This window comes from Tachypleus tridentatus, chromosome 10 (assembly GCF_004210375.1).
Source record: "Tachypleus tridentatus isolate NWPU-2018 chromosome 10, ASM421037v1, whole genome shotgun sequence".
NCBI lineage: Eukaryota > Metazoa > Arthropoda > Merostomata > Xiphosura > Limulidae > Tachypleus > Tachypleus tridentatus.
The window spans coordinates 83,930,246-83,957,800 of NC_134834.1; the positions used below are offsets into that span (position 1 = coordinate 83,930,246).

Genomic DNA, 27,555 nt, shown 5'->3' on the forward strand with positions numbered 1-27,555 from the left:
GCTTTATCCTTCTGGTTTGTATAATTATTGCACCTGATTCATTTTTTTAAAGAAACACATATTTCCTTTTTGTTTTGTCATAATTTCTTTAACAAAGTTCTTACTGAAACTACGAACACTATGTTATATTTATGGCTCTGACGGACCTGTTAAAATATCAGTGATTTTGGTTTAACTGTTGTCAAGCCCCAAGTTTTACAATGGGCTGTATGTGATCTTGCTTTTCACCAATATCAAATTTCAGTTTAGTATGCCTGCAAGCTTACCTCTGAGCCACTGGAGAGTAGTAGCAATGATAACAGCTTGAGTGTATCTGTTTGACTAAACCATATTTTGCATATTCTATCATTATATTGGTTTAATACTAACACTGCACAACTATTAGGAACAGATATTGCTAAATAAAAAGCTATGCACGACTAACTATTGAACTTGAAAAATATGTTACAATATATTTAATATATTACAATCATGAGCGGGGTTGAAGAGAAATCACAGTATCTGAGCGCCCCTGGTTGTCCAGCAGGCCCCCTCAAAGTCTGCCAGACCTTTAAATCTAAATTACTGCCATATTAGTTAGTTAGCTAAAACTTCAAAAAAGAAATCAAACAAGATAAGAATGAAAGTGGACACATATCACCTGATCCAGGTAATGATGACACAGCAAACTAAACAGTCTTAACTTTATACAGAGAATAAAATCCATACATTACTGACTTCTCCACTTTGTCTATCAAATGTTTCATGTTTGAATAGAACCTCAGCTTTTATCACTATGCCTTTTCTTTAGTTAACTTTAGAATACAATTTTATGATTATCTTACACTAGAGTAATAATTTACGATTGGAAGTTCTGGTTCTACTTTTTTGTTGTTGTCATTGATATGGGAATATACTATGCAGATGTGAAGTCGAGACAGCGTAGTCTGCTATGTGATCATTATCCGATTAAATAGTATGTCCATTTCCATTCCTAGTTTGTTTGGTTTCTTTTTCCAAGTTTAGCAGCCATCCTTACATAGCTTTTATTTAGCGATAAACTTTTCCTAGTACTTGTTTGTCTGCTGTTTTCATAAGATGGCGTAGGTGGTTACTAGATTAGAAAGTGTATTTAAAGCTTTATAAATTTTCCACTGAATAGTTATAAAATAGATAGTCAAAAGTCGTAAAGACGTTTTTGTTTCATCAAATGATAAAATTTATAGCCATAGCTAGAATCGCTAGACCGGCTGAAAAAAGACGGCAATAAAAGAAAATAAGAAATCTCGATTTTGTTTTTGATTAGGTACCCTGGATAGCTGAAAAGCGGCATATATACCAGAGTTAAAGCAACTATGCAATGCAGCTCTTTATATTTAGCTTCTGATGACTTGTAAGGAAGAAACTCCAGATGACTTTTGTATTGCTTTAATACGAGCGTTCGTGCCATCCTTACGTATAGAGTACCAGTTCATTCTCAGATAATAATAAACAAACTAAGATCAAGGTGAAGTCTTTAGTCCCTTCATAGTTACTGAAAATTTAATATAAAAATTTTGTGTGGCAAAAAATGAGAGAGAAGCTTATAGATATCAAAGAGAACATGATTACCTCCCAGTTTTTGTTTGGTTTAAATAAACAGATTTATTGGAAGAAAGTTCATTCATCCGCCCTTAGATTTTATTATACATCCTCTTTGTTGTCAACATCCCCTTACCTATCCTAATGATGTCATTATTTGTTACACAACCCTGTTAAAGCCACGGATATAATTAAAAACACAGCATCAACAATGTTATAAACTGATACTCTTACTAACAAGTAGTTAAGAATTTCTCTAAAGCTCAAGCTATTCTTTTTCACAAAACTCCAACAAACAGTTTATAAAGTTACCATTTTACAACACCATTTTAGGCATGAAATGTCCGATAAATTCCTAGAAATTATATATGACAGCAAACTAACCTGGCTGAGACACATAAGTGATTGAATAATCAAAACACGGAAATATTTCTTACGAAAAGACGAAAGTCACAGTAGCAAGATTCACATCTTAACTATCATATTATACATGTGTAAAGTATACGTTCGAAATATCCTAGAATACGGTGGCTGCTTAACTACATAAAGTGAATGGCGCATTATCAAGATACACGTTCTCAGCAATCATAATACATGTGTGTGTAAAATATACGTTCGAAATCTTCTTCAATAAAAACGGCTGCTTTGCCACGTGTTCCGTGTCTTACTTCAAAACATCAATTAAAATTTCTCTAGAATTGGTTTATTATCATTTTTGACAACCCTTATACAATTTTTAAATTACAAACCATTAAAGATAAGTTCACAAATTTAGTAAGTAGCTGCTTTCACAAAGTCACGATCAGAAACTCTTTCAAAAATCTGTTCATCAGTTTAATGCCCTTTTCTTGACGGAACCACAGAGTTAAGACAGCAAATTATAAGGAAAAAAAACATTGGAAGAGGTTTAATATCTGCTTTAGTTCTTTATATTTGCATCTACCAGTTCATGAAATGTGTATTGAGATGTTAGTTTCATTCATCGAGGAAACAGATTAGTATAAAGCACGACGGTTCAGCCACTTCTGGTGATCTTCCAACCATTTTTACAATTGCCTTATGAGAACTATTGGTTAATTGTCTCGTTATAATACGATTTTATAGTATTTCAAGCTGTGCAGTTTGGATTAATAAGAAATAATTAATGAATTAGTTAGTTCAAGTTCTTGTCTGATTAACATCTGGGAAAGAATGAACTAGTCTGAATCAATGTTTAACACCGGGTGAAGAATGAACTAATCTGAATCAATGTTTAACACCGGGAGAAGAATGAACTAATCTGAATCAATGTTTAACATCGGGAAAAGAATAAATTAATCAGAATCAATGTTTAACACCAGGAGAAGAATGAGCTAATCTGGATCAATGTTTAACATCGGGAGAAGAATGAACTAGTCTGAATCAATGTTTAACATCGGGAAAAGAATAAATTAATCAGAATCAATGTTTAACACAAGGAAAAGAATGATCTAATCTGAATCAATGTTTAATATCGGGAAAAGAATGAACTAATCTGAATCGATGTTTAACACCGGGAGAAGAATTAGCTAATCTGAATCAATGTTTAACATTTGGAGAAGAATGAACTAATCTGAATCAATGTTTAACACCAGGAGAAGAATGAACTAATCTGAATCAATGTTTAACACCGGGAGAAGAATGAACTAATCTGAATCAATGTTTAATATCGGGTGAAGAATGAACTAATCTGAATCGAATCAATGTTTAACACCTGGAGAAGAATGAGCTAATCTGAATCAATGTTTAATACCGGGAGAAGAATGAACTAATCTGAATCAATGTTTAACACCGGGAGAAGAATGAACTAATCTGAATCAATGTTTAACACCGGGAGAAGAATGAACTCATCTGAAAGTGTTTCTATTTATCGTCCAATCCTTGTACATTTATTCACAGTAAAAACTCTATCTCTTTATACAACACACGTAAGTAACTGCATACCATTATACAACACACGTAAGTAACTGCATCTCTCCGTATAACACACATGACCTATAACTCACCTTCTTCACCTCATTCCCGCCTATTCTTCCCATCATTGTGTTTATAATATCCTATCTCCGTATAACTTAGATTATCATATACTAGTATTTTCAATTTCGGTTTCATTTATTATCTCAGTCTAAGATATTGCTTTTAAGTAGAGACGTGAATACAGTTGATATTCACCTCTGGTGATCCTCAGACTCCTCGTAAATCCATACCTAGAGAAAAATATGTGTAACCATTATTTTTCTTTGTATTAAATTGACAAATGATGGTTTATAAGAATAATGAAACGACTTTATTTGAGGGAACATAATACAATAACAGTTATTGTTTCCTTTCGGAGCCGCAACAGAAGGGGAAACCAACAGTTAAACAAGCTAGGCCTCTTGTTCCCGAAGCTGGTCAGATAACAGCAACGTTAAAGGGAGAAAAAAAACTATATTAGTCCTTCTAAAAACGTAAGAGTGAAAGCAAAGAAAAAATATTAAGTGATTCATACAATATGTTTTTTTTATTACATAAACGTGGAATCTAAATCTATCCATCTAGTTAACAGTTTAATTCATAACCAGTGTTCTAAATATATTCATCACATCGAAATCATGGACTTTTTAAATCTTACTCATTTTTTGACTACTGTTTCTTTCTACTGATATATCAAAAATAAAGTTTCATAGGAAGCAAAATAGAATACGGATTCAGGAACTTCTGTAAAGTTTGTTTGCCAGATTTTGTCCAAAGGTGATCGAATTTTATCTGCTCTATCTATAACCAATTTAAAAGTGACAGACTAGAGGGGAGGCAGCTAGCCAGCACCACCCATCAACAACTCTTGAGCTACTCTAATCTAATCGACGAATTGACCATCATGCTATTGCCCTTCAACATGAAACGGATAAACACGCTCAGTGACGGGATTCGAGCCCACGATCTTCAGATTGCTAACTAATCATTAAGACATGACAGGTAACTTACGTGAAGAAAAAAAACATTATGTCGTAAGTTAGGTTTGAAGCATTATTATGTACGTTGAGTGGTGTTCTTAGCTGTAGGTCTCAGCCTTAATATTTTTTAATATTGTAATGAACACAACAAAGTTGTATTAATTTCTTCATATTGTTTTGTGTTGCAGATATGGCAACTCAGCTAAAGAGCGGATACATGCTTAGATATAAAAGTAAGTATGTTTCAACCATCCTGGATACTGTTACCAACTGTGTATGTTTAAACTGACTATTTAGTCTACCTGGATACTGTTACCAACTGTGTATGTTTAAACTGACTATTTAGTCTACCTGGATACTGTTACCAACTGTGTATGTTTAAACTGACTATTTAGTCTACCTGGATACTGTTACCAACTGTGTATTTTTAAACTGACTATTTAGTCTACCTGGATACTGTTACCAACTGTGTATGTTTAAAGTGACTATTTAGTCTACCTGGATACTGTTACCAACTGTGTATGTTTAAAGTGACTATTTAGTCTACCTGGATACTGTTACCAACTGTGTATGTTTAAAGTGACTATTTAGTCTACCTGGATACTGTTACCAACTGTGTATGTTTAAAGTGACTATTTAGTCTACCTGGATACTGTTACCAACTGTGTATGTTTAAACTGACTATTTAGTCTACCTGGATACTGTTACCAACTGTGTATTTTTAAACTGACTATTTAGTCTGTTTTAATGGATGTATTTGTTTACAAGACGTTTTTCCATATTTTCAACAAAATATGGAAAGATCTTTGAAGTTGTTTTATATATATGTACAAATGAATAAAATCATAAGAATTCGTGTTGTGCTATATTTCATCAGGAACAAATTTGCCAAATTCACAAAAGAAAAAGCGTTAAATTAAAGGTTTTACTTCCAACGTCGTTTTGCTTGAATTCCAGGAAAATATCGTTAAATATGACGATGCTTATAAAACAAGTTAACTGAAGATGTTTTCCACATTCCTTTTAATTTATGGTTTTCTGCTCGAACTCAGAAATGTTGCAAAATAGTGTTTCATAATTATCATTTTGGTAGGAAAGAAAACATCTACTGTCAAGGGCGCCCACAGAAATATTTTCAAGGGTGTGTCTATAAGACATATATACATGGGATCAGCTGTCAGTCAGCAGGCTAAATATTTTATATGTGGTTAAACACAAATCAAATTTACAGTTGTAATAAAAACTCTTTGTTAAGTCTACAACATAATACGTGCAGTATTGTTTGTGAAATGTAAGAAGGCAAATACGCCCTCTTGCACCTTCCTGCGGGCGCCTATCTCTGCAGTTAACTTGTTTTTATAATAATTTTCGACCTGTTAGTTTTTCATTTCTCCGGCTTTCAAAATTTAAACCTTTAACTTTAAAGCATTTCTAGTATTATTGGCAAAGATAGAAAAAAAGCCAATTTTATAACAGTAACAATATTTCAATTTTTTGTTTAATTTTCAAAAATACCTTTTCTCCGAAACTTTGTTATTACTGAGAGTTAAATCTGACTTTTATGCTAGAACTGTTAAAGTAGAAATTTCAGTTACTTACTTTTGTTTACTGACTGTTTTTGTACGATTTAAGACATTTGAACTAGCAACTTTTATTGAAATTTTCTAGTTTAAAAGTATCTTATTAGGTGGCCAAATCTCATAAAATATAGGGGCCTGGCATGGCCAAGCGCGTAAGGCGTGCGACTCGTAATCCGAGGGTCGCGGGTTCGCGCCCGTGTCGCTAAACATGCTCGCCCTCTCTAGCCGTGGGGGTGTATAATGTGACGGTCAATCCCACTATTCGTTGGTAAAAGAGTAGCCCAAGAGTTGGCGGTGGGTTGTGATGACTAACTGCCTTCCCTCTAGTCTTACACTGCTAAATTAGGGATGGCTAGCACAGATAGCCCTCGAGTAGCTTTGTGCGAAATTCCAAAAAAACAAACAAATAAAACAAAACATAAAATATTATGAGTTTACGGCCGAAAAATATCGTAAACATCAGGGTACTCAAGTGAAGAAACAAGGTATTTTAGTCTCTATTAGTATTAACGTGTGAAAAGTATAAATAATTAGCAATCCTCATTATCAGGCTAATTTGTAATTTCACTCTGAGTATATGGCTTGTTTTGACCGGAAGTCATCGGTAATAGAACCTTGTATTTGAACGTATGGCCATGTACACTTGGATAAACAAGCCACTCTTTGGATATATGACCGCTGAATTAACACATTTGGATATAAATATATCTAGATGTATGATAATTGAGTTAATATACTCAATTATAGATGTCAATATCAATCTGGTGTTATTGAAGTACAAACTTCAGCTGAGTTGATGTATTATTTAAATAATAGTGGCCATTTATTTTCATTACATTCCTCCACAAAAAATTATTTCTCACTGTCTGAGATATATAAGACGTTTGTTTGCCTTCACACTATGTGTATGTTGTTACTGAAAATTCAGTATTTTATTTTTTCCTGGTGAAAAATGTGGCACTATCTATGAGTGTGTGTGTATTTTTCTTATAGAAAATCATACCGGGCTATCTGGTGTGTCCACTGTGGGGAATCGAACCTCTGATGTTATGTTGTAAATTCTGGGATTTACCATTGTCGAGGAATCGTCATCTATGAATGAAAATGATATTAACTTACGTTAAATACAACAGCATTAATTAGAATAGAAAGGGTTGTGAATCTATCATTAACCTGTCCCTTGTTCCAGGCTATCATCTCACAAAGTTTGGTTAAAAGTGGCCCAACCACCTAGAAGTAGTTAAATAAAGAACAGACAAACACACAGATTGTTGTGTTTTATGTATATCATATAATACAACTACTTATTTTGCAAGTAGATAGCATTAATCGTGTTAATAAATACATGCTTTATGGAATTATATCTTCTAATTCTCTACCTGAAACATTTGTTACTTATATATCTTCCAAATAAAATGATATATTGAATGGCTGTAATGATATCATCTCATATGATATACCAGGAATGTTTTCAAACTTTCCTTTGTATATTTTACAGAAGACTTTGTCTGAGGAAAGGTTTGCTCTATAGGGTAGAATAGTATGTGACTCAAATATATTGGTTGTTCCATGTGGTCCGTATTAACACTATACTAATATAAATTTATAGTTGCACTTCTAGTAACACTTTTAATATATGCATTGATCTTTATCATTTGAATAGCAACCATAGCTTGAATGGAAAGTTACTCACTATTTACAACCATTCCCTTATAATAGGTATTAATTTCATACAGTTAGCTTTTCATTTTCAAAATATAGTCGTTTTTAAATCACACCAAGAAAATTATGAGAGCAAACATTTCAAATAACCTACAAAATAATGTCTTGATGCAATAACAAATATCAATACGTCCTTATTTATGCGCACACTTTACGTATTATGTTGTGGAAACGCATGAATATATCGGTGAATTTTCCATGGGCTACTCCTACTAGAGAGACATTAGCCCCATTGAATCTTCAGATGTGACTGTACTGTTTTTCTGTGATGGTTAGGTGTTGTTACTGTTAACGTATAACTGTGTGAAAATACTACCTGCTGATGGAGGAAGGGCGAATTTTTGTTTGATTTTTGCCTAGAATACTAAAAACGTTCAAATATTGAAAACCAGAAAAGTATAGAGACAAACAATATTTCATTTTGACATATCCAAGACTGTGATTAGTAGATTACAAATGTTTTATCATAAAAATTATTTCTGGTACAAACAGTCTCTACAAGGTTATGCAGGGTTAATTACACTGAGTAACCAGTTTATACACAGCAATGCGATTGAAAAATGCCATTCCAGTGCTCAAATATTATAAACAGACTTTGGAACAGTAATTAGGGTAGGTATCCGTTATCAAAATTAAAATAGAAGCCGCGATAATATTTAGTAATTTACGTTCGAAATTCAAATCTCCTTTTATTAAACTATGCTCTCTGAAATTAGGTTTAAGTTGATATTCTTATCAATAAGCCTAAACCTAATTAACAACCCATATGTATTTCAACAAGCTAATTCCCTTCGTGATGAAACTTAGTTGTAGAAACTGTGACAGAAATAAATCTTACTGACACAGCTTTGTCAATGTATTAATTCTAAATTATATATATAGTTATTCTGCTAAATACACATCATCAATAACATGGCTAAAGATGTTTCTAAGTTTATGAATTTCTTTCTCCAAGATTTACATGTAGAGTGGTGTAGACGTTGAGTGCCTTAGAGGAGCCATTCTTTTTTAAACTTCATCTATTTCACTCTAACCGAGGAACTATATGTTCGTGTTAACTATATCATAAAAATTGACAAGACATCAATGAGTTCTGGCGCTGAAAAACACGAAATTCACATGTCAGATATTTAATTGTGGTAAAACTAAGTTTTGGGCCACCCTGTACTAGCACAACCAATACGACAACATATTATACATAGATTTTATTTTTAGACTCTAAACTGTGTTCAGTAGTAGTGTTGTAAATTACTATGTGTTACTTTTTGTGACTTTCACTGTAGCTTAATGAGTATTGAGATGAGTACAAAATACATGTAGGTTTAATGTCATTTTTATCTTATCTCTGAACTGAAAACAAGAGCTTTTATTATAATTGGATATAGAATTATTCTTAACACAGTTACAGATTGCTATTGCTTATTGTAACAATAATTTTACACGAATAAACATGTCATTATATAATATAACTTATTCAAACTGATACATTTTTTTCATAATAATTATGCAAAACTGGTGAGTAAACATGGTTCATAAATTAAGTAAACCTTAGATTAGGACGCAATTAGATATAGCTCATACTCCAAAAGAACACACAGTTTAATTATAAGTATTTTATCACTTGGTTAAACTCAGGTCATAGCTTAATAAAGTGTAGATAATAACGTAGTTAACGCACATTAGAATTTTTATTGTTTGTTCGTTTTGAATTCTGCGCAAAACTACACGAGGGCTATCTGCGCTAGCCGTCCCTAATTTAGCAGTATAAGACAAGAAGGAATGTAGCTAGTCACTATCACCCACCGCCAATTCTTGGGCTATTCTTTTACCAACGAATCGTGGGACTGACCGTCGAATTATAATGCCCCCACGGCTGAAAGGGCGAGCATGTTGGAGAATTTTAATTTAATTAAGAGAATTAGTTAATAAAAATTCATTACATCTTCTAAAGTTCATTTTTTATACTGCATTTTTCTGCTGTTTTCTAAAGTCATTGATAATCTGTTTGTTTTGTTTTTGGAATTTCGCACAAAGTTACTCGAGGGCTATCTGTGCTAGCCGTCCCTAATTTAGCAGTGGGAAGGCAGGGAAGGCACCTAGTCATCACCACCCACCGCCAACTCTTGGGCTACTCTTTTACCAACGAATAGTGGGATTGACCGTCACATTATACGCCCTCACGGCTGGGAGGGCGAGCATGTTTAGCGCGACGCAGGCCCGAACCCGCGACCCTCGGATTACGAGTCGCACGCCTTACGCGCTTGGCCATGCCAGGCCCCATTGGTGATCTCAATATTTTAATAAACTATTTTCATTAATTAGTCCTTTTGCATTGTCTCTATATTTCAAAAAATGGAAAACAAAAGAAGGAAGGCTCTTCAAGATAAATATATTTTTATACGTTGATATGTCTAAAACCCTTAAAAAGGCTCTTAGTGTGATTTTTATATAGATATGTAAAAGTGTTTAAAACCCCCAAAAGGACTATTAAGGCGATTTTAATGTGTGATTTGAGGATTTAAAAATATAAAGAAAACTTAAATGTTAAAGATTTTGTATGCTTATTATATTTGAATACAATATGAATTATTCACGTATGCTTCCAAATATACAAGTAAAAAGAAAATAATTGAAACAACAGCTAGTTAAAAACAGTATTTAAAATAAACATACTATCGCAAGGATTAACAGCCCCACAAATAGATAAACAGCTCCACTAATAGATGAATTAAGATCATAAATGTACCTTTATAAATTTTTACATAGGAAATTAAACGCTTTATAAACTATTAGCTAGGTTTTTTTTATGAAACTTCCGTGGAAAATTCACAATGCTGCTACTTTAGTCGTTTTGATTCTTTCGTTTCTTTTCACACCAGTATTCGTTATAATTTAGGTTTAACATTAAATAATACTGCTACCCTGTAGCTCAAGGGTAAATCTGAATACTTGGTGTGGTTTGTTTTGAAGTTCGCACAAAGCTACACGAAAGTTAACTGAGCTAGCAGTCCCTAATTTTAAAATGATAGACTAGAGGGAAGGCAGCTAGTCATCACCACTCACCGCTAACTCTTGGGCTACTTTTTTTACCAACGAATTGTGAGATTGACTGCACATAAGGCCCCCCGCTAGTACAGCGGTATGTCTTCGGATTTACAACGCAAAATCAGGGGTTCGATTCCCCTCGGTGGGCTCAGCAGGTAGCCCGACGTGGCTTTGCTATAAGAAAACACACAAACACACACTGCACATATAATGATTCCAATTTTTAAACGTGTAAGTCCTCAGATTTACCACTGAGGTAACATGTGGAATAATAAGAGTGAATGAAATCTAACTTCATTACGGATTACTTGAGCCCTTCATGGAAATAAGGTATATAAGGATTGAACTGTCATAAGTTTAAATATTATCTAACCAAAAACACTTTAGGTGTGAACAAAATGTGTGGGATCGGGTTTTAGATATTGTGGACTTGTGATGACCACTTCTTCAGTGAATTATAGATTCAATCACGTAATATGATATTATATGTATTGTAATTGGTTTCATTATCTCGATCAATACTTTGCAGTGAATATTATAGAGCTAGATCTAAACAAATTTAATGATATTTTGGTTATGAGTCCTGTTAATGATAAAATTATTGTTACTTAAGAAGAGAATGAGTAATATTTAAATAATTATCGTTTTTATTAATTAAATTTATAAAGTAACCAAGTGGAATGTTTTTAATTGTGCTGTAATTATCTGCTTTCCTTTTTATTTAAAGGTTAGAGTATTGTGTAATTTTCATCTGGGTAAATAAAGTGTGGTTCATAGATCGTTGTCTTTCAATCACACCTTGTTTAACATTTCTTGCTACTGATACTCCTAGTAAGTCCAAGGTTTTATTTTTTTGTACCTCAACTCTGTATCGCCCCAGAGCGGAATGTAATACATCATGGTGATATTTTTTACTACTTTTCATGTCTGTCATCAAAATAGGGAATAATCATATGTTTAGCAAACATTTTCCTATTGATTATTTGGAACTAGATTGTGGTAGGGCAGCTGGTGATAAATCTAGGAAGAGAAAACTTCACAGCCTGGGAAACCTTTACAATAACCTCAGATTAAGACGTATTTCAAAAGGGTCAAAGATGTCGATTCTTCCCCAGTTCATTGTGTCTTCTCCCTCTATACTACCGGCTAAAAAACAAGCCCAACAATATCGTTGCTTCACTCAATCATCTGATAGGAGTTTTATCAGCTGTAACCAGCTTGTGTAGTTCCACCGCTATGAAGATTGTAATTTGAGCTGGAGATATTCGGAAGGTACACACGCTAGCTGACTGTCGGGTACTAATAGAAGCTTTCATTTAATTTGACGACACTTGGTGAACGGTCTGTTGCTGTTCAATTTCCTAGGTCTACTGGAGAACATAAGAAAGTTATGTCAGAAGTACTTCCTGAAATAAGTGGGAAGAACTTGCACGAGGATCTCAGTAGATTGGGTTATATACTCAGTAGCTTATGAGGATTAACTGGAAAAGATAAGAATGATATGATTGGTACTTGATGTAAAGCTATCACTTTTAAAAGCGAAGATGATTTACCCAGTCACGTTTCTTATTGGACTGGAACGTTTTCCTCTGAGACTATTTGTCAATAATTCACTTCATTGCTTTCAAATTTATCGATTTGATCAGATTACCTCTCATTGTCGAATGATGTTCTTCACGAAAAGGACGTTCCTCAACAGGCTGCATTGTGTATTTGTTTGGGAACCATGCATTGTATTGCTTTGTTCTACTTTACATATTTTGGCTAATTAGGTTCCTTTGGATCTTCGTAGGCAATACTGATCTAGAAAATATTGCACTAAATTGGTTTACTACGCGTGGTTTAGTACATGTATATTTCTTGATAGCTTCATCTACCATAGTCCATTCTTTGATATGTACTGGGGTTTTCGCTTCACATTTTCCACACGATAGTACTGTTTTCCTTGTGTTGGAACCACCAGTCTTATCAAAGTTTCTGTCTCCATGGCTTCTTGTCAGAGTAAAAGCGGACTTCTGTTTTCCAGAACTGCTGCACAAAATAAATCGCCTTCATAATTGTTTAGCTTATGTATCGGAGTTTCTTGACCATGTATATACACAAGTGGAAATCTATTTGTATTTTTTTTACACTCAATTCTTAAATGTCTAATTGTTTGCCAGACTTCAAGGATAGTTTTGCTTTAGAACTAATAAGCCTTATTTCGGTTTTTTTTTTTCTGCTTGGAAGCTTCAGTATTTCCTTGTACTGATATTTTTATTTCTACTGATTCTAAGCAGCCTTATTTTGTTAAGAGTCCCATATTCAAGGTGTTTCGCATGAATTACTTTTCACAATATTGTGCTCTTATAGCAACCTTTTTAAGATGGTCCTGACATTTGCTATTTACAGATTCCTGGTCACTGTGGCATCCCCGAGGTTAACAGGCAGATAAGACAACATTTTGTTCAATATTCCTTTGTTGGTACTTCCTCTATTGTCAGAACATATCTCAAGGGTTTATCCTTTCATTAACTGAGCGCATTCGAACTCCTTTATAGAGCGTCATAGGTATTCCTTCTTTTTCTCTCCATGAAGTAAACCCATAGGTTTATTTAAACACCGTTACAAGATGTTGTAATGAATCCCTTACGGCTTAAAACTTGTCGTTCAAACTACACGATACATACATTGGTTTGTTGTTGTTGTTTGTTTTCTTCTTGTATTTTGTCTACATTGTAAGAGCACTTTGAAAACTACTGAACATGTGATTCGTCACTTTCCTACTTATAAAGTGGAATTCAATTCTCTCAAACAGTTTAATACCAAGGTTGAAATGATATTATCGTTATTTGATTGTATCTGGTTCAAAATATATTTATCTATAATTTTTTAATGATAGTCGCTCTTTTGCTTACACCCAAAAATATCGTGCCTTGGTAGTCATAACACTACATTGTATTTTAAACCGCCATAAAACAATGCACCAACCAGCCTCCTGTTTCGGTCTATAACTCCAATACTCAACCACGTGTTAAAAGCTTCAGAGGTAACTACGTTAACTTTAAAAATTAATAAATTTGTTTAATTAATAATAAACTACGCCAGTTATGTACTTTAGGTTATTATAAGATACTAACGAAATAGCAAATAGACAAGGAAATGTGATTCTGGCTAATAAGCAGCCCATTGTTTATTTGTAGTTAAGCAAATATTTGCATAAGGTGGTATTTATGCACTACTCCTCACGGGTATCGAAACCCTGTTTTGGCGCTGAACGGTTGTTCACTCATGATTTTACAAACTGGAGTTATATGTCTAGTCCGGAAAGATTGTTCATTTGAAAAAAAACACCTTCACAAATTACTCATTAAATATTGCACAAAATAATGCTTTAAAGTGGAGGGTCGCGAGTTCGAATTCCCGTCACACTAAAAATTGCTCGTTCTTTTAGCCGTGGGGGCGTTATAATGTGACGGTCAATCGCACTATTCGTTGGTAAAGAGTAGCCCAAGAGTTGGCGGTGAATGGTGATGATTAAGTGCCTTCCCTCTATTCTTACATTGCTAAATTAGGGACGGCTAGCGCAGATAGCCGTTGTGTAGCTTTGCGCGAAATTCAAAAAACAAAACACAACAAAGTGTTTTGACACTGGCTGTCTTTTCTGGATATTCTAAACTCACTTAAAAATCTATATATAAAAAAACTTGTTTACCTTGAAAAACATTTTTATTTCAGATATAGAAAAACGATGAATGAATATTGGTTTTTGAGTTATATTTTGTTAAAAGTCTAAAACACCTTTCAATTTACAAGACAGTAGACTAAGTTTAATAGAAAAGTTGGGTTTAATATACAGGGTGTGGCAAAAGTAGGTATACAGTTAGCTCTTTATTTATTTACTGGCGTGTGGCCCATCAGAAATGACAGGACAAGTACTACTACCCCACTCCGTAATACACCCTACACTCATACATCATAGCTAAGTGAAGTAAATAGCTTTTGTGAAATCAAGCTTGACTAACAAAGAGCAAAAATATACAGTCTAGGAAGTCAAACGTCAGTAACTTCCTTTGGGAGCCGATCAAAAATAATTCATCAAGTAAATTCATGGCGTTTTCATAGAATACTCATCAGTAAAAATCATTTAGGTTAAAAAATGTTAGTACATAGAAAGTTCGTTTAGATAACACTACATTCCAACAATGGCTTTCATGTGAAGTCGCATAGTAGCAAGAGTATAACTTAATCTTGTTGTTTGTCTGTGTACCAAGAGTATAAAATGAAATGTATAGACAACAATAATGGAAAAATATTTGTTGATTTATTAATTTAGAGTGTCCGTTGATTAAGGAGGTTTGTTTTCATTGATAACATAGAATAGCTCAGTTCAGAAACGATTTAAGTTTAAAATTGAATCGATATATTTAATTTCGTGATACATTTTATGCACTTGTCTCTAGGCTAGGTGATCCTGCACTACGTCTTTACTTTAGATTTGTTATACCAGCATTCACAACACTTAAAAGGTTGCACGGCACCTTCCACACGGCCATACTGCATCCTGTCACTAAAATCTTAATGGGTGCACAGTAATCGAACTATTTTATTTGGAAAATGCTTTCTGGTTTTTATTACTTTTCCTATTTCGAAAAATTAAGATAAAGTAAGGGTAACGTGACGCACACTTTTTTAATAGGTTAGATCCGGAAAACACATTGAGCTACTTGGGAAGATGTTCAAACTAGTGGTTATCACAGTTGACAGAGAAAATGTTGCCAGAAGATTGAGAAAAAATATTTAATAGCCATTTTAGGAGTAATGGAGTCCCGATAGGTGAGCAGATGGAATATCTCCTCTGTTCTTGTCTTGTTCCAAATGTAATGATCCCCGTTTCTCTTCTGGTAAAAAATAACAACTAGTAAAGTTGGGTGTGGAACGGGAACAATAAAACACTGATACATAGACAACATAGAGTCTCGTAATCAACTGCTCAGGCTATTGCATTTAACAAATGGAGAGGACACTCCATCCATTCTTTTTAGCGTAGACACAACACAGAAGGTAGCAGTTATAAGCTCATATTTGATTGACGTGAAAAAATGTGTGATGAAGTATTTTCGCTAGGCAGAGGGATCCTCATCTTTCACTGGTTATACCTTAGCTGAGCAGACTACAGCTGGTGAGGTGTCGAACTGCAAGGACCTGCCTGTTTCACTGGGTTTATGGGACTATGCCAGAAGTAGAAAAACATGTGACAAATGAGTCACCGGGTAAAACAAAGCAGTAAAATACGGACAACATATGAAAACCAAGAGAATAAGCTAATTAGTCTCCATGAACGCTACCTATACCAAATTCTAAATATCAAGTGGCAAAACAAAGTAACGAATGTAGAAGTTCAACCCAGAGCAGAACAGCACTCCTCAAACAAAAATGTCTACACAGATTGAGATATCTATAGAGAACGGAAAGTGAACAAATTCCCAAGAACACGGTCTATGAAGAACTAATAGATGGAATAAAGCCAGCTTAGCGCTTCAAGGACATATGGGAGAAAAACATGAGAGTATTTGGAATTGGTCCAAACCAGTGGAAAATCTCAGCAACTGACCAAAGGAAATGGTGCACATTTCTCTGTCGAGGTATCAAAGAAAATAAACAACTTAGAAATATCTCCCATCTTTATGCTCTCGACTCTAGGCTAGGTGATTTCACACTACATCTTTACTTTACGCTTATTATACCAACACTCACTACACTTATAAGGCTTTACAGACCCTCCCAAATCCTCACGGTAAGAGAGAAAGAAGAAAACATACCAACTCAGAAACATTATCTGAGTGCTGTTACGAGTGAAAGACGAGAGTCTACAAGTTATCGAATTAGGTAGTTGATAAGTTATTGGTTTAGACAACTGGTAAGTGATCGGTTTAGGCAATTAGTAGTTATCGATTTAAACGATTGGTGAGTTGTTGGTTTAACAATTAGTTGATTATCGGTTTAGACGAATGGTATGTTATTAGCTTAGAGAATTTGTTGGATATCGGTTTAAACGATAGGTAGGTTAGTGGTTTATAAAAATGGTAAGATACTGGTTTGGGAATGCGAAACGTTTTAGATACTGTATATGTCCACGGTGTGTTGTATAAACATCAAAAAAGCTGTGTTTTTCTATTTATGCCTAAGATAAGTGGTTTATAAACCGATTTTCCACTGCTACACGATAACTTTTGTTACGTACTTTGTAGATTATTTTTTCCGATAGTTAAATCTTAAATAGTTTTGAAAATATTTATCATTTTACAAACCTATATATCAACTTCGTTTTTTCTTGGACTGTCACCAGCAAATAGCGCTCATAGTTGTCCTAGCGGCAAATCCATTCCTTTTCATTATTCACTCTTAATAAACACTGACAAAAATATCTTTGTACAGTCGGCCAAGTAAACGGACTTTGATAATAACACTTCTGCTAGACGGTGACTTAGATCACGCCCTCTTGCTGTGACTTAATATTTTGTACGCTGACTATGATACTGTACATCTCTACGTTCATATGGCCCGAACAATCACCTGAACCAACTCATTGTTTGTTAAAACAAGAAACAAAGCTTTTAATTTTAAAAAAAATGTTTTGTTAGTTTGAAATTAAGAACAGGTATCGAAACCAGGTTTCTAGTGGCGTGAGTCCGCAGACATGTTGCTGTCCCACTGGGGGGCAATATTGTGTTAAAACACCAAATAAAATAATTTATACAGATTGTCGAGAAAACACTATGACAAGAGTATTTTTCCGAAACGTTATAATTAAATAATTTTATTTTATTATTCTGAATAACATAATTCATAATTATGCTCTAATATAATTGTTTTTCAAAATGTTATTGTTAGTCTATTTTTTTAACTAGACGTTTGTGTGTGTGTGACAACAAAGGACGTTAATACATTTGATAGTCTTTATGTTATAAAATATGTTTCGTGTGGTATGTAGTAATTTCGGTACAAGTATCTTTAAAAGCGCTTTCCGTATGCTATTTATGCTCTGAGAGTTACCTTTAATGTTAATCCTTCTGTCTTTTTATCTTTTACCTGTAGTATTAACATGTAGGGTAAAACGATGTTGGAAATATAAATCAGAAAAGCTAAACAAGTACAGAGAGCTTCTTGTGAGATTTATGGATTTGTTTGTTTTGGTGTGTTTTGAATTTCGCGCAAAGCTACACGAGGGCTATCTGCGATAGATTTATGGGTAGAAATAGATGTGTGACCGTCTCAGGAGAGCACTCTCTGACTAGATGCGCATTGAAAGGTATTTGTTGGAGGCTAAAAGATGACTGGCCGTTTATATTTTCTTTTCCATTGCTAAAAGAGAACATACTTTCTCTTTCTGACAGCGCTAGAGAAATTGACTTGGATCCTGTAATTATTTATCCGTCTATGTTAAGTAAGAATAAAAAACAACAACTTAGATTACATCCGGTGTTTTAATATCGGAGAACAAATATTGAATCTATCCCGTACATTTTAGGTAGATCGATAGAAAATGTGAAAATTGGAGAGTTGTTTAAATAATTACTATTTTTAAATGGGGTGATAAGAGTTACTCTGAAAATTATAGGCCCAGTTATTCTTACTTCAGTAGAGGGGAAACAAAACTAGACAAAACTGTGGCCTATTTTAACATTGTATTCAGTCCTTTGTCCTTGTAAGACTGACAAGAACTGCTAATTACAGTGTCGATCTTTGCGCCCCTCGGAGTGAGCGCCCTGTGCGAGGGCATGCAATGTTTATTAAATTATAGTCATGAATAATGTCAAAGCATCATATCTAATTTAATATAAGTCTGTATTATAATGAACGTCATCGAAGCTACATACAATCATTAATATTGTCATATGTGATATTGAATATTGTAATTAAGTCCCCAAAAAGAAAATCCTTATATTTATTTTGTGAATAAGCGTAAAAAAGCTTAGTTACTTAAAATGATTTAAATATTAGATTAAAAACAAGGATTTCTTAGCACTAACCTACCTCCTTTTTATAGTTAAGTTTATTCTTTGTGACTTGTTTGACTGCACTCTTGTAAGAAGTATACATGTCAAGTGAATATTCAAATGACAGCGTTTGTTATTACAATTTCTTTTTGAGATAAAATTTTTATTTTAGTATATATTTATACACCGTAGATATATTAGTATATATATATATATATATATTAAATATTTCCATATTTAGCAATCTAGTAAACTCCAGTTGTCAAAATTATTTGTTTGTTTCAAACTTTTTTATTACAAAGTGATAGACTAGAAGAAAAGCAGCTACCCACTAGCCCCGCTGCCATCTCTTGAGCTATTAACTATACACTGCTGGCCAAAATCTTAAGGCCAATGAACATAAAGAAAAAATATGCATTTTGTGTTGTTAGACTCAACCACTTATTTGAGTAGAGCTTCGAAAGATGAAAATAAGAAAAGGGGAAATAAAAATAAAAATGTGAACTCTATGAAATTAGCCTAAATACTAGCCGGTGAAAAGTTTAAGCCCATTCCAAAAAGAAGTCCTAAACAGGGTAGGAAATGCCCAACAAGAGGTCTTAGTAGTAAGTTGCACGTCCGTCATTGCGAATAACTTCAAACATTCGCTATGGCATGGTCGATATAAGCATTTGGCTGACTGGAATGTTATTCCAAGTGGTGAAGATGGCTTCACGAAGATCATGCACTGTTTGGAATTGACGTCCATTTCTACAGACTTCCTTGCCACACACCCCAAACATTTTCAATGGGGTTCAGTTCGGGCGAACACGCTGGATGGTCCAAAAAAATAACGTGATTCGCCATAAAAAGACCCTTGACCTGCGGGCATTGGGGATTGCAGCGTTGTCCCGCTGAAAGATCCAGTCATTTCCACACAAGCGAGGGCCTTCAGTCAATAAGGATGCTCTCTCCAGCATGCCAATGTAGCCAGCTGCTGTTTGACGCCCTGTATAACCTAAAGCTCCATTGTTCCATGGAAGGAGAAAGCACCCCAGATCATGATGAAACCTCCTTCCCTTTGTCGTGTAGAAAATGTCTCCGGTGAGATATCCTTATCGTGCAAGTAACGTTGGAAGCCATTTGGATCATCCAGGTTAATTCGTCCACTTTTCTACATCCCATGTTTGGTGCTTCTCAGCAAAGTTCAACCAAGCTGTTTCGTGGTGTGGAAGGAGGCGTGGCCTTTGTAGACGTTTACGCTTTTTAAAGCTTTTCTCTCGTAGCTGCCGTCTTATTGTTCTTGAGCTGCATTCTGCGTCCGTAAAGCCTTAATCTGGTACGATGATCGGCTGGTGTCTTGCCGTACAACCCGTCGAATCCTCCTGCTCAACCTCGGCGAAATTTTCTTTGGCTGACCACTTAAAATTCTCGTTCCGTATCCCTCAGGGTCTTTTAAGAAATTTGCAACAGCAATTTTACTATGCTCAATCTCACCAGCGAAGGCACGTTTAGAGAGACCTTGCTTTTGCAGCTCGACAATTCTGCCACGTTCAAACTCTGTCAACTTTTTAGCCTTTGCCATGTTTTTACCCAATGTAACACAGGAGATGTTGACAACGCTAATGCTTGTACACAAATTACTAAATTTCGTTACATGTTTACCGCTTTTAACGCTTTGTTTCAGTATGGTCTTAAACTTTTGACCAGCTAATATTTAGGCTAATTTCATAGTGTTCACATTTCCTATTAAATGCTAAAATGTGTTTTATTTTTATTTTCCCTTTTCTTATTGTCATCTTTCGAAGCTCTACTCAAATAAGTGGTTGAGTCTAAGAACGCAAAATGCATATTTTTTCTTTATGTTCATTGGCCTTAAGATTTTGGCGCGCAGTGTATGTAGCCTGACCATGTAGTGTGATTTGAACAACTTATGACACATCCACGGTCCCAAAGAATGAAGTAGCTTAGCGGCAATAGGACACAAACCATGAATCCTAGGTCTCACGACCATCACACTAACGAATAAGCCATACCCAAACGTTGATTTAAGCGTGTTTGGTGTGATGACGTAACTTCCAGTGTTAGTGAATGAATACACAGATAAACTGTCTCTTCAATAACTAAAGGACAACACCTTTCTTGTTCGTCGTCACTCTGAGATTGTTTGAATAATTTTTAATCAGTGGCTTTCATGCACTCTGGTGACAATGGTCTTACCCTTTACTCACCAAACTGATAGCCATCCCAGCTAGTGATTGAACAATCATCTCTTTATAATAACAAACTGAGCTAAAACGATCTTTATAGTTGGACAGAAAACAGTTTTTTTAATGTGTATTATTTCCACCACTTCAGCAGAAGGTAACAATTCACTTGACTGAGTCAATATTATACCACGAAACATCACTCACAGATTTTCTAAGAACTACGATTTACTCCTCTGTATATTTCTGCGCAGTACAGTGTTTCTTGATTCTGTCTCATTGACAGTGGGTTGGTTTTTATTGCACAGTTATAACTGGCTACCTGTACCACAAGATATTCTGTTTGATAATTTCTGCTTCATATATATAATAGAATTTCCGGTCATTGAAGGAAGTTCAAAAATGATTACTTCAATTCCGTTGGAAGCATTACTGATAGTGAAGTAGTGAAGTGCTTGTTTGCTAACTCTGAGCCTATCTTTATTTATTAAAAGTTGATCTGAAACGCGTGTGATAGTGGTTTTAAACAGACTATCTGGTTTCGCTCTAACGATCGATAAGGTTTTGTCAGCTTTACTGTTTAAAATATAATTAGACTTTACATTCTAGACACACGTAGCAAGTTCTTGTTCAATTGACCTGGCCATAACACCTTCGGACACAGGCAAACTGAAATGTTTGTCTTAACTGATTGAAAAATCCAAGCAAGGTTTCTTTACTTTTAACAAACCTGTTGCACAACTGGGTATAAACAACTATTTGTCCCATCACCGTGAATTTCATGTTCGCAGTACCATCTGCACTATCATAACTGCTGTGATAGTGATAAAGTTATGGTAACAAACTTTGAGAAAGTATGAAAGTCTGCTGGTAAATACGATTATCAGAAGCAGGTACTGGTATAGGTGGAGCCACTGCGGCTACAGTAGTTTACTTATTTGTCTACAATGACTTGTTTGATGTGATTACCTGAAACTGTATTGCTATGAAAGCAATTTCAGCCGTATTTGAATAGATCTGGCAATACGTTGCCGTTACATAGCTTACGTATTAAGGTCTCGATAAACATGTCTGGGAGGATATTGTTTTTTCTAAAATATGTTAATGGCATATCAGAGCACACAGTCTAGGTGAATAGTGCGATATCATCTGTATATTTAGCCTAGTACCACACTTTCAATAATTTTCCTCAGCTGGCAGATGTTTCATTCATGTTGTACCTTCAGAACAACTCCAACTATTAAGCTGCTCTTATAATATTCGTCAATAATGTCCGTAATTGCACCATCTGTTCCTGTTTTAGATCTTTACTCTTCTGTAATACTCCAAGAAGGCCACGTCATCCTTAATAATATCTTTAAACTTTGGATGGCTGATATGGTTTACATCACTGTTATTGGATAGTGATAGCAACTACAGAGACCAACAATTGAGATGCCAGTGCCAAAGTTATTTGGCAGATACTTTTAAGATTGTGGAGGCTTAAACATGCGTATGAATGCGTCTGTTAAGCACATATCGGACTGTACTGCTAAATCTGCCTGCTAGACGCTCTGGCTTGAATGATCCCATCTCTTCTGTCAAAAGGACTTGCACCTAATGCGATGAGTCTTAAGTCTATCTTAAGTATATTCTTCCACCTCATAACGAGATAGTGTTACATAGTAAATGTCGTACTTCATCAGCAGTCACTGGTATTAAAACCAAATGGTGGCTCAGAAACGTTAGTAGGTTGAACAGATCCAATAAAGTTTCTATCAAACTAATCCTTACTTTGAAATCAAAGGAGATTTTCGTTGATTATTTAAGTAATACACAATTAATATGTGTTACTGTTATAAAGTTCCGTCTGAACTAACCATAACTTTGAAATCAAAGGAGATTTTAGTCAATGAATTGGGTAATACACCATTAATATGCATCACAGTGATAAACCAAAAATTAATGCCACCGAGAATCAAGACATGAAATTAAGTTTAAAAAGTTAAAAGAATAAAACTTCATCTCAGTTCGTTTCCGGAACACTTTGTATACAAGGACTGAATTACGAGGTTTCTACTTCCGGGAAGAAAAAAACACATTATACAATGTAAGCACAGATGGAAAGCCAATCGTTTGAATGTATTTTTCAAACATCTGTCCCTAAGTGATTCAGCGATAAGCTACAGACACACAGCAATAAAAACCGGGACGCGATTCCGTGTAGTGGACAGAGCACAGATATTATATAGCACTGAAACAAATAAACAACTTTGTGTACGGTTTTCATTAAATTACATCAATTCTGTAGAGTCAAAAACGTGTTTTACTTGTGTTTTTACTTAATGCAAGGTTATCTATAATACTTTAACGAATTTGATATTTAAATTCAGGAACTAGGAATAAAACACGAAAGTTGCATACGACAGATAAATAAAAAACAATTTTTGCAAATGCTACAAAGTAGAATGTGTTGTAGCGGGAAAAGTAGCTACATACACTGAGATGAGGACGTATGTTAGGTGTGAAATTTAACCTTATATTTGCAAGTCTCCCTAGTGGAATACACCTAAATATTTATATCATCACGAGGAAAAATACCCCGGGTCAAGCCAGAAAGCAGTCACAGAAGATCTTTAGACTCTTTAAACTAACTGAAAAAAAATAATGAATCTACAGCTAAAAATATGGACTCTGTTCGACGGTATCATTTGCTTATTTCGGAAATTCACATAATACTGTTTACGCTATCCCCTCCTTAATTTTTAGGCCCGGCATGACCAGGTGGTTAAGGCACTCGACTCATCATCTGAGGGTCAAGGGTTCGAATCCCTATCTCACCAAACATGCTTGCCCTTTTAGCCGTGGGGGCATTATAATGTTACAGTCAATCTCACCATTTATATGCAAAAACGGTTCGTTTGGGTTGAGAAAATATTTTACATAGAAGAGCGAACAACGTTTCGACCTTCTTCGGTCATCATCAGGTTCAAACATCTAATACCGCCCTCTACATTTCGACACACAGTTACACAACCCCTTTCAAACATGTGGTCAGCTTCCGGTCAGTTACCTCTTTCTTTGTGAACCTGACGATGACCGAAGAAGGTCGAAACGTTGTTCGCTCTTCTAAGTAAAATATTTTCTCAACCCAAACGAGCCGTTTTTGCATATAAATTTCTCAACAAGTGGGTTTCTCGACATCACTGATTATAATCTCACCATTTATTAGTAAAAGAGTAGCCCAAGAGTTGGCGGTGAATGGTGATGACTAGTTGCCTTCTCTCTAATCTTACATTGCAAAATTAGAGACGGCTAGCGTAGATAACACTCGTGTAGCTTTGCACGAAATTCAAAGCAAACCAAACCCAATTTTTTAAGTGATAGCAGCTCTGAACATCACTCGTCGCTGACGTTTAGATGTTAGTCTACTCTGACTGAATGGTAGGATTTCATCATAGTCCCAACGTAAGGAGCACGATTTTCTGGCAACCGAACGCAAATCATGGATCTTCGGAACTATTATCCGAAACACCCAGCCAAATAGGAGCAGATATGAGGCTTTAATCTACGTTTGAACTGTTATATGCTGTCAGCACTAAGTGTGGGAAAAAATGATATTATATGTTCATCGTTGCAATGAAGAGACTACAAAATAAATAACACCAAAATTACATTTATTTCAATACTTTTCATGTACTTCGTAAAACCGTAAAAAATCTTCAATTTTCTGTTTTTATTAATCCCCAATATGCAAAACGCTGAGAAACTTTGTTCAATATGTTTCTTGCCGGTGTTTGATTCAATCTGTTTTATTTCTTTCCTTGTCTCTCTGTTTAAACTGGCGAAATACGTCTGAAAAATTTGAATGGTTATTCCCAAGTGAATAATAATGTGACAATGTCGAAAAGAACAGTGAAGAAACCTAAAAAAACACATGGACAAGAATTCAAATCAACCGAGTTCCGTCGTTCAATATTTCCAGAGGTTTCTACACCTTTACTTCAACCACCGTTAAAATTGACTGTAGCTCCATCTGGAAAAGTAAAAGCTTTACCAGAGTAGTATAAAACAGTCATTGTTTTTATTATTGCTACTTAGTAAACTCACGAAACAAATCATAGGAAAGACAACTCTTTGTTGCCTGAAACGAGGAGCTAAAGAGAATTTGGACTTCGTTTTATCAGAATCTCTGAAAATGTGCGGTACCAAATTTTAAGGTGTGTTTACTTTGGCGAAGAAATATTGTTCCGAATATAACAGCAAAAGAAATAATGTTTTTCCCAAAATTTTTATAACTGATGAATATTCATGCACTCATTCTTAGTTCAGTATATATTTTAGTTCCTTACTTTTTATACCATTTTCTATGTTAAAAGTACCACTTGTGTTTATCGTAGAAAATTGTATTAAAAGTTTCAAATATTAAGCTTGAGTACTTTGCGCATAAGAATACGAGAAAACAAATTCACTAATTTCAGTCGTAGTCTGAAATGAATGAATACATAATGACATAATAGAATAAGTAATATCTTCTACAACACAACCCGCTAGTACAAGGGTAAGTCTACGGACTTACAACGCTAAAATCAGGGGTTCGATTCCCTTCGATAGACTCAGCAAATAACCCGATGTGACTTTGCTATAAGAAAAAACACACACACACGTCTTCTACAACTTCCTGTCAAGCGTTACAAAGATTTAGTAAATGTTATAATAGCACAAAGGTTTAGGAACCTAATCGACTTACGTATTAAATGTTCCCTATTAATAGGGCCCAGCATGACCAGATGGTTAGGGCGCCCGACTCGCAATATGAGGGTCGCGGGTACGAATCCCAGTCCACCAAACGTATTCACTCTTTCAGACGTGGGGTCGTTACAACGTGACACTCTATCCCGTCAATCGTTGGTAAAAGAGTAACCCAAGAATTGGCGGTGGTTGTGGTGATGACGAGTTATCTTTCCTCTAGTCTTACACTGCTAAGTTACGGACAGCTTGCGCAGATAGCCCTCGTGTAGCTTTGCGCGAAAATCAAAAACAAATAAACCCTATTGATAAGATGATATGTTAAAGTATATAGGATTTATACTAGTTGAAAGAGTCGGGATAAGAGAATATTATTATCATTTTTTTTTCCTTCACGGAAAAGCAATAACAATAACTATTTTTGTGAGCTGATCATTTTAAACCTGTAGTTTAACGAATTACTAAAGGTTGTTTATCACAGGATCTGTTCAATGAAATTTAAAACTTTAGAGTTTCAATGTTGAAATATAAAAAATAGTGTAACTCTGTTCGTTTGTTTTCCAAAACAAAGCTACGCACTGGGCTATCTGAGATGTGTCCACCACGAGTACCGAAACTTAATGTTTAGTGTTATAATCTTTCAGAGTTGTCGCTGAGCCACTGAAGGACATGTAGTTTTGCTTTAAATAAACTATGTTTCTTAGAATCGCAAACTTTTCACAGTTATCAACTTCCTATATAACCCCCAATAGGCCAACTGTATGCTTGTGGACTTATAACGCTAGAAACCGGATTTTGATACCAGTGGTATGTAGAGCACAGATATCCCCTTGTGTAGCATTGTTCTTAATTACAAACAAAGCAGAACTTCCTACTTTAAAAATATTTTGATTACTATTTTATGTGCTTTTGATGTATTCAGCACACTCTGTGCTTGAATGTAACAATACTTTTTATACAAGTAAAAGAAATGTAAGCAGGAGTGTGTTCCAATATTTTCTATTTCTATTTTCGAGATTAATTGAGAGATGCATTGTAAATATTTTCCATCATGCTTCTACTTAATACTAAAGTTTAGTTAAAATAAGAAAGTTTGCTTTTGAATTTCGCGCAAATCTACACAAGGGCAATCTGCGCTAGCCTTCCCTAATTTAGCAGTGTAAGGCTAGAGGGAAAGTAGCTAGTCATCACGACCCACAACCAACTCTTGGGCTACTCTTTTACCAACGAATAGTGGGATTGACCGTAACGTTATAACGCCCCCACCCACGGCTGAAAGAGCGAGCATATTTGGTGCGATGGGGATTCGAACCCGCGATCCTCAGATTACGAGTCGAACGCCTTAACCATCTGGCCATGATGAGCCGAAATAAGAAAAGCCAAACAGGTTTAGATCTTCAGCTCTATAACATTAATATCAGGATTCTTAATACAAGAAATGTTTAATACAATCACTACAACCTTTAAACTTACTCATTTTTCCAATGTTGATATTTTAAAAACAAAGCTACACAATAAGTTACTCGTGCTATTTCAACGGAGAATAACTCAACATTTGTTTTCCCGCTACAACCCTCAAATTTACTGCCAAGTTATCGGAGAGAAAACTTTTATTTATGGATATTATTCACAATTCCAAAAGTTAATGTCGGGTTCATAATTCCACAGTGTATACAGCTTAAACTTCTAAAACTTTTAGTTTCATACAAAATCCTGAAGAACATAATCTGGTCACACACAGACATAGAAACAAGAACCACAACAAAACAAGACAAACTTTTGAAATTACCACAAAATCTGC

General features: G+C 34.9%; 1 protein-coding gene across 2 annotated transcripts in view; it reads left to right on the top strand.

Moving 5' to 3' along the window:
- Positions 1-27,555, top strand: part of LOC143229748 (uncharacterized) — a 63,069-nt gene that overhangs the window by 14,735 nt on the left and 20,779 nt on the right. The window contains exon 2 of one of the 2 annotated variants that reach the window (XM_076462502.1): positions 4,703-4,747. The exons of the other annotated variant lie outside the window; for it this stretch is intronic. Coding sequence (XP_076318617.1) covers positions 4,705-4,747 — 43 coding nt within the window. The 5' untranslated portion in view covers positions 4,703-4,704. The remainder of the gene's footprint in view (positions 1-4,702; positions 4,748-27,555) is intronic. 2 annotated transcript variants of the gene reach the window in all.